Source organism: Ochotona princeps, chromosome 15 (genome assembly GCF_030435755.1).
Source record: "Ochotona princeps isolate mOchPri1 chromosome 15, mOchPri1.hap1, whole genome shotgun sequence".
NCBI lineage: Eukaryota > Metazoa > Chordata > Mammalia > Lagomorpha > Ochotonidae > Ochotona > Ochotona princeps.
The window spans coordinates 6,460,663-6,468,751 of record NC_080846.1 but is presented as its reverse complement, the minus strand read 5'-3'; the positions used below and the strand labels follow the sequence as shown (position 1 = coordinate 6,468,751).

Genomic DNA, 8,089 nt, shown 5'->3' with positions numbered 1-8,089 from the left:
GGCCCTGGAGCTGCAGGCCCTGCTGCCTAGTTCTTCAGCTTTGCCCTGGGGGGTTGGGGTGGGGGTGGTGGGGTGCTGGCCTGGGGGGCCTCAGGGTGACAGCAGCAGCTGGATGAGCTTCTGGAACTGCTCCCGGTGCTCATGGATGTAGACCTCAGTCTCCCACAGGGCGTTCACCAGCACAGCATCGCTCACCTCGTCCAGCATGATGTCTGTGCTCAGCTGTGGGTTCAGTCTGTTCCGGAAGGGGTGGGGGGTGGGGAGGATGGAGTCACCTCAGGCTGGGGACATAGGAGGGGTGAGCCCATGCTGGTAGCGGGGGGTCTCACCTGAAGTACTGGATGCCCACCATCTCACACCAGGCCCGAGCACGATCCACGGCCCTGCCATCGGGGTCTGTGCACTGTGGAGAAGTGGCCGCTGTGAGTGCCCAGCCCCACACCATAGATACTGCAGTGTCCCGGCATCTCCCACTCCCCAGGAGCAGGGTTGGCACCCACACCCAGTTGCCCTCAGCAGAGGGACGTTGGGCAAGTCCTCCCTCTTTGAACTGCTGTGCTTGTCCCAGCTGCACCAAGGGGCAGGGTTGTGATTATGCAGGTTGGCAGTGGGTAAGGAGGCCAGTGATGGTATGGCCACACCTCCGAGTCCCTCTCCCTGCAGTTTCTGTCCCTGGCCCATCCTGAAAGCCACCTTGGGTGGTCACAAAGGCCCCCGCCTTGCAGTGAGACTCCAAATCCAGGTCACTCTCCACAGTGGGGGCTCTGTGGGGAGATGGTGGAGGCAGTCCCTTACCCCACCCTACCCCAGCAAAGGTGCCCAAGGCTGGGCCCAGACTCACACAATCCACCACCATCTTGCCCAATTCCTTGGCCCCAAAAACAGTCTTGGCCAGCTCCCAGGGGTTGCTGGGGCGGAAGACGTCCACACAGGTCACAGGCACCTGCGGGGACCTCCCTGTCCCCAGAGAGACCACGATGGAGAGTTTCTTCACCTTTTCGCTCTGACCCTGTTGGGAACGGGGCAGACACAAGAGGGGGTGTCTCCCCACAGAATTGGAGGGGGCACTCCTGTGCCCCACTACACCAGGCACAAACCCCAGCCCAAGCCCTGGGAGACAGGGCAGCCTGTGTCCCCTGGAAGCACTGGAATGGGTGTCTCTCACACACACAGGCTCACATTCACAACTTACACAATACACTTGTACACACACTCATACACATACATTGTATGATATATATACATTCCCATATAGTTTATACTCTTGCGCACACATACACATTCATAAACTCCTGCTGATACACACACACACGTACCCACACTCACACACACTCATCCACTCTTACATACTAACACAATACACACGTATTCACACATATCCACACTATCATATACACACATGCACACTCACACACATACACACACTCCTGCTGTGATATACATATACACACTGACATTCACTCTCACACACACACACTGACACACACTCAAATGCACACACACCAGGAGCTGCTGCCTCCCTGAGTCAAAGCAGGGGCCAGGGAAATAAGGAGGCAACAGGGGAGGAAGGAGACAGGGTGGCCTGTCATGGGCCATTTGTTTGATCGCTGCTGTTTGTTCACATTATCTCACATAGGCTCCAGGTCACAGAGTGTGGGCTGCCACGGGCCCCACTTCCCACGCACAGACCCTCGGTGAGGGAAGCCACCAGGTGGGGCCTTGTGCTGGGAAATGGGGGACTGAGGCTTGACCAGGGCTCTGGTGCTGGCCCCTCCCTCTGCTGCAGAACCAGCTCTGGGCCCCAGGACCATGTCCGAGGGCAGTTGGATCTCCTTCCTCCAGAAGGCCACCCTGCCTAATCTGGCCCCAAGAGGATGCTCCCTTCTCTGGCCCCTAAGACCTGTCCAGGGGCTTCCTCACGAAGAGATGGGTGGCCAGGAGCCAGGTGCCAGCACTGAGTGCCTGACAGCCGGCAGCACAATGAGGTCCCACGACAACTCCTGGGTGGCACCACTGCACCCCCGTCCCCACTGCTCAATGGCTGGGCCCCTGATCCCACCTTTCCTGGACAGGTGGGACAAGGCTTTGCCCACTGCTGCTCAACTCCTTGGGGAAAGGATGGTTTCTCTTCCTGGAGTCGCTGCCTCCGCACATCCCTGTCCCCCAAGTCCTCAGGAGGACCCCCTCCTCCATGGAGCCTCTTCCAGGTCCCAGTCTGTAAGCCAGGCGAAGTCAGTGCAGTCAATCCCAGCACTAGAGACCTTGGAGGGGCGAGTCCACCTGCAGACCCTGCCCTTCTCCAGATGGGAGTTCTGCAAGGCAAGTGTGTGTCCCCAGGGCAGGCACCCATGGTAGGCACATAGGATGCCTGATGCTCTTCCCTGATTCTGACAACTTCCATCACTTAGTGCAACCTGAGCCTCAGCATCCCTCTTAATCCAGTGTTGCAGGCACACAGTGCCCAGCAAACAGGCTCAAGTGTGAGAAAACTGGTCACCGTGCAAGGGAATGAACACGGGGATAATAGCCAGTTGTGGAGCTGGCCCTCGGCAGGGCCGACAACAGGCAGTTGTCCTGTCCACGCCCTCCCGCCTGCCCATGCTGCTACCCACTCACCTTGCGGATCAGGTCCTGGTTGTACTCATGGATCTCAGTCATGGCATCCAGCGTGGGGTTGTTGGCCAGGAGCCCACCATCCAGAAAGCGCCCATTGGGCCGGAAGTAGGTGGGGGCTGCCCCACTGCTCCGGGCTGCCCGCCACACCAGCTGGTCTATGAGGAGGAGGGGAGAGGGGAAAGGGGCCCATAGGCACAGTGTCTGGTGTAAAACCCACATACTTCCCACCTCAGGACATATACGAATGTGTGTGACATGGTGTGTGGGACCGTGGCACCTGTCATCTCAGGTGGTCTGGCAAGGACTATGCTCAGTCACTGGAGACCAGGGCAGTGGGTGGCAGAGAGGGCTTGTGGGGGGCACCCAAGGCCAACCCTGTGCCTCCCTTGGGACCCAGCAGCACCTCCCCCGGGGAGTCAGCTGCAGGGGTTTGAACCTGCAGGTAGAGTCGGAGGCTTCAGGTTAATGTTCTGGGTGAAGCGAGGTTCCCGGATGCACTCAGGAGCGTCATAGTTGCGGAAGAGGTGGAGCTCGGCTGGCTGCCGGTCAGAGAGCGTCCCCGTCAGCATCACCCTGGAGAGGGACAGGAGGGACAGCTGGCCACCACTTCCTCTTGCCCAGGGAGGGGACCTGGCAACGCTGGCTGATGGGCTGGCCCTGAAACAATCACACCTGCAGGAGAAGGGCCATTCCTGCGGACAACAGCGTGGGTTGTCTCAGCGAACAGCTGGAGACCACTCATGTGCCCACGGGAGGAGGATCTGATGTGGCTCACCTACCCACAGGTCCCATGACGCCACAGGGCAGAGGATGCATTCTCCATACTGATGCAGCATAAGTGCCAAGGGCAACAGGGAGATGTGTCCATGCACCACCAATTAGTTAAGACGAAATAACCTCCGTGCCTGCTTGCTTGGGCAGCAGAGGAGGTGTGTGTTGGGTGACTCTAAAAGAACCTAGTGGCCGTAGCCGGTGGTTATAGGAAGGGGAGGAGACTTTTCGCCACATGACCCTGGATGCCTTTGCATGCTTTGCCAGGGGAGAGGGTGGTCCAACATAGTGGACACTGCTTGCCATACACACCTCTATCCCCCCACCTACCACCACGAAGCCCCTTTCAGCCATCCTGGCTAACTGATCTCTACAGTGACTGACAACTCTGTCATCGGCTCCTTGCTGCAATGTACACAAGCAGGGAACTCAAAACTACTCAGGGAAAGAAAAGATAACAGTTTCCCATTTCTCTGAAATACCATGGGGAAATTATTGGAGCAACTCTGGCCCACTGGACAAAGTTGAAATGCTGGGGACAAAAGTACTTTTGAAAAACCTCAAAAACATAGAAGGTCTAATATGACAGAAAGGAAATGCCATGGTACACTCAGGACAATGAGAAACTCTGGCAGATAAACCCTACAGACTCAGCTTTTGATCTTCGAAGGCTGATCGCAAACTCAGTGAACTTGAACTTCAAAGCAGATGGATTCCGAGGCCAAGGAGAGCAAAAATCAAAGTCCCAGGACCCACCAAAAGCCAAGGAGCAGTCCCAGCTCTGGAGCAAAGTCCTGAACTCCCATGCCAAGAGCCCGAAGCAGCCCTGGATAGGAGTACACCTAGGTCCTGCAGACAATGTAAAGACACCGTCAGCAAAGATGCTCTCGCCTTGGGCTCTAAAGACCCTGCACTCTCTCCACATATGTCTTCCTCTCTCTGTGTCACTCTGTGTTTCAAATGCATAAACAAATTTATTATTTAACAAAGTAGGCAGGCCCCGCGCCCAATGGACTAGTGACTAAATCCTTGCTTTGCATCTGCCAGGATCCCATATGGGCGCCAGTTCTAATCCCAGCAGCTCCACTTCCCATCCAGCTCCCTGCTTGTGGCCTGGGAAAGCAGTCAAGGATGGCCCAAAGCCCTGGGACCCTGCACCCGTGTGGGAGACCTGGAAGAGGCTCCTGCTTCAGACTGACTCAGCTTTAGCTGTTGCGGCTGCTTGGGGAGTGAACCAGCGGAAGGAAGATCTTTCTGTATTTCCTTCTCTCTGTATATCTGCCTTTCAAAACAAACAAAAAACACACAAAGAAAAAAAGAAATAGGCAAACATGGACTTTCGAAAGCCTGACGAAGCCCAAGACAAGCCTGACAAGAGGAGGTGCGAGTATTCAGGAACGCAAAGGAGCAACTCTATGCCAGTAAACAGGAAGGTTTAGATGAAACGGTCATATTCCCAGGAAAATAGCACAGGATCCAAACTAACTCAAAACAATCCGTTAGATACATTAATTCCAGCATCAAAAATCTTTCTACGCAGCAAACTCTAGGCCTGGAGAACTTTACTGCCAACTTCCACCAAACACTCAAGAAAGAGATAACCGCTACTGCATTCTTCCAGAAATGCAAACAGGGGAGACACATTCTCAAAACCAGATGGGTGAAGCTCACTCATTCACATGAATGCAAAACCCCTGCGCTGAATACTAGCAGTGTGAACTCTCTACAAAAGGCTTCCAGAGGCGCAGGCACTGCAGTGTGGCGGTACAAGCCATGACTGGGCTGCCCGCACATCATGCTAGAGTGCTAACTAGAGTCCTGCCTATTCCTCTTTCAACCCAGCTCCCTTCCAAACCCTCCTGAAAAGCAGTGATGGCTGCCCCACTCACATGGGAATTCCAAACAGAGCTCCAGGCTCCTGGCCCGGCCCTGGGCTGGCCCTGGCTGTTGCGGGCATTCAAGGAGCGGACCAGGTGATGGAAGATCGCTTTTGTCCCCTCTTCTACGTCACTCTGCCTTTCAAGTAGATGCAAATGAATACACAAACTTTATTTCCTGAAAGCAACAATGCAGACAGATCTTTGTACACCACGTTCCCAGCAGCAATATTCACAACAGTCAAATGGAGTGCATAACCCATGTGTCCGTCAGGGCATGTACAGTACGTCCACATGCGGGAGTGTTGCCAGCAATGATGAAGGCAATTCTGATGCATGTACAGCACAGAGCCTGGGGACCTAAGGCTGAGTGCAACGAATCAGCCATGAGAGGACACCTGCTGCGCCACGCACCCACACGGGGTGTCTTAGAGTAGTCAAAGCCACAGCAACAGAGGGCAGTTCCAGGGGTGGGGGGCTGTGGGAGGAAGGAGTCGCTGGACAGACACAGTGATGACAGAGCCCTGGTCACTGGCTAGACAGCTATGTGATTTTGATTCCCAGCACTGAGCCCAAACATAGCTAAGATGGCAATTTTGTGTGCTATTTTACTACTATGAAAAATAAAATTTTAAAACACACAAATGTGTGTTACTTCTGAATGCCAAGGACAGTCAGGAAATGTCCCATCTGCAGGCCATCTGCTGCGGCACGAAGCGCAAGGTGTGCCCGGGACTAGGAGTGACGGAGGTGCAGGATGGCTGCGCATGCCTCCAACCATGTCAACTGCTGCCGCACTGAGCGCTCCGACAGGAAGACTCGGCGTGTTCAGGGACCAGCTCTCTCACAAATGCAGACTTGGGGTAATTTCTGCTCAAACCCCGCCAGGCCCTGACTGACTGCAGAAGCCAACACCATGACTGTGCACTTCGTACCGGGGAGCAACCAGCTCATGGGCACACAGCAACCCTGTAAGCATCAGAAACATTGACCTTGGACCCCCTCAGGAAGGCCCTGGGAGGCAGGCTGGGGAGGAAGAACCTGCACTCTGTGCTACCATCACTGCTTGACCCCACCCGTAAGAGCAGCCATTGTGCAGTCAGGGTAGGCAGAGGGCCTCAGAAAAGTGCCAGCCATTGGCGGGGGAGGGCTCTGGGGTCCCAGCAAAGACATGGAACCAATGGGACTGAGCACAAGCCTGGAGCACCCTCTGCCACCACCGAGGCAACACGCCCTGCAAGACAGGGCTCAGAAACTCAAGGAACCACACGAAGGAAAGTCAGGTGTATCTCCAACTTTACCCCCTCGCCCCCACAGAAACTGCTCCCAGACTGAGAGAAGATGCCAATGTAACAGCCAGAGCTGAGGGCATTGGGCCTGGCAGATGAACCGTTGGCCAGGGCACCCATTGCCTAACTAGGGTGCTTGATACCAGGCACTGCCTCCCAGCTCCAGCTTCCTGCTCATGCAGGCTCTGCAAGGCGGTAGGAACGGCTGGTGGTACTGCCACCCTGGGAGACATGGGTTGCAATTCTGGCCCTGGCGCCCAACTCTAATGCAGGGATGAGCAGAGATGGAAACTCCTGTCTAGACTAGGTACCTTTCTTCGCCTCTCAATTTTAAACTACCACCACCACAACAACATAGCTATAGAGACAGCTTCCAAATTGACACTGGCGAACCCTGGGAAGCCTGTGAGACACGGCACTGGAAACCAACCACCGGGGCAGGCGCTATGGTGCAGTGGGTCACACTGCCGCATGGGAGGACCTCATACATTCCACAGTTCCTGCTCTGAGTCCTGGCCATTTTTCTTCTGCTTCCACTGCAGTTCCTGGCTAATGCCCATCCTGGAAGGCAGCAGATGACAGCCTAAGAGCCTTGGCCCCTGCCACCTGGACGCTGGTGCTGGCCCTGTCTTTAGCTTAACCAAGGTCTGGCTATTGTGGGCACTTGGGGAGATCTAGCTCTCTGCTTTTCAAGTGAAAAAAAAAACATTAAAAATATTTTTTTTAAAACACAAACTGGACAACAAAAAGGACAATATCTATAAATTCTCTATATTAAGAAGACACAAGAAGACCAGCTATGGGATGGGAGAAATACTGCGAGCCCATTAGAGGATGCACCTGCAAAACCTACACAGATCAAGATGTCCATCACTCAAAACACCACCAACGAGGTGTCAGTGTGGCAGCACAACAAATGAAGCTGCCAACTGCGACACCAGCCTCTCCTGCTGGAGCACTGCTTCCTGTCCCAGCTCGGCTTCCAATCCAGCTCCTTGCTGACATGCCTGGGAAAGCCGCAGATGACTCAAGTTCTCCGGCCCCTGCACTCACGTGGGAGACCCCCATGGAGTTCCTGGCTCCTGGCTTCAGCCTGGCTCATATCTGGTCATTGTGGTCATTTGGGGGAGTGAATCAACAGATGGAAGCTCTTTCTCTCTTGCTGTCTATCCATCTCTGTCACTCTGCCTTTCAAACAAATGAGTCTTTTCAAAAACAAATCACGGGGCTGGCATGATAGCTTGATTGCCTAATCCTCTGCCTTGCAAGCTCCAGGACCCCGTATGGGCACCAGTTTGTGTCCCAGTTATCCCACTTCCCATCCAGCTCCCTGCTTGTACCCTGGGAAGGCACACGAGGATGGCCCAACCCCCTGGGTCTCTGCAGCCATGTGGGAGACCCAAAAGAAGCTCCTGGGTTTGGACTGGCTCAGCTCCAGCTGTTGTGGTCATTCAAGGAGCAAATCAGAGGATGCAAGATCTTTCTATCTGTCCATTTGTCTGTAAATCTGCCCTTTCCCACGAAAATAAATAGATC

The 8,089-nt window shown here is 54.7% G+C and overlaps 1 protein-coding gene across 2 annotated transcripts in view; it reads right to left on the bottom strand.

Moving 5' to 3' along the window:
* Nucleotides 1-4: 4 nt before the first annotated feature.
* PLA2G6 (phospholipase A2 group VI) overlaps nt 5-8,089 on the bottom strand; it is a 45,417-nt gene continuing 37,332 nt past the window's right edge. For both annotated transcript variants that reach the window (XM_058673656.1, XM_004589509.2), the window contains 5 exons: nt 3,053-3,189; nt 2,617-2,771; nt 842-1,009; nt 330-403; nt 5-235 (listed from right to left, as the gene is read on the bottom strand). In XM_058673656.1, the coding sequence (XP_058529639.1) occupies nt 91-235; nt 330-403; nt 842-1,009; nt 2,617-2,771; nt 3,053-3,189 (679 nt within the window). In that variant the 3' untranslated portion in view covers nt 5-90. The remainder of the gene's footprint in view (nt 236-329; nt 404-841; nt 1,010-2,616; nt 2,772-3,052; nt 3,190-8,089) is intronic.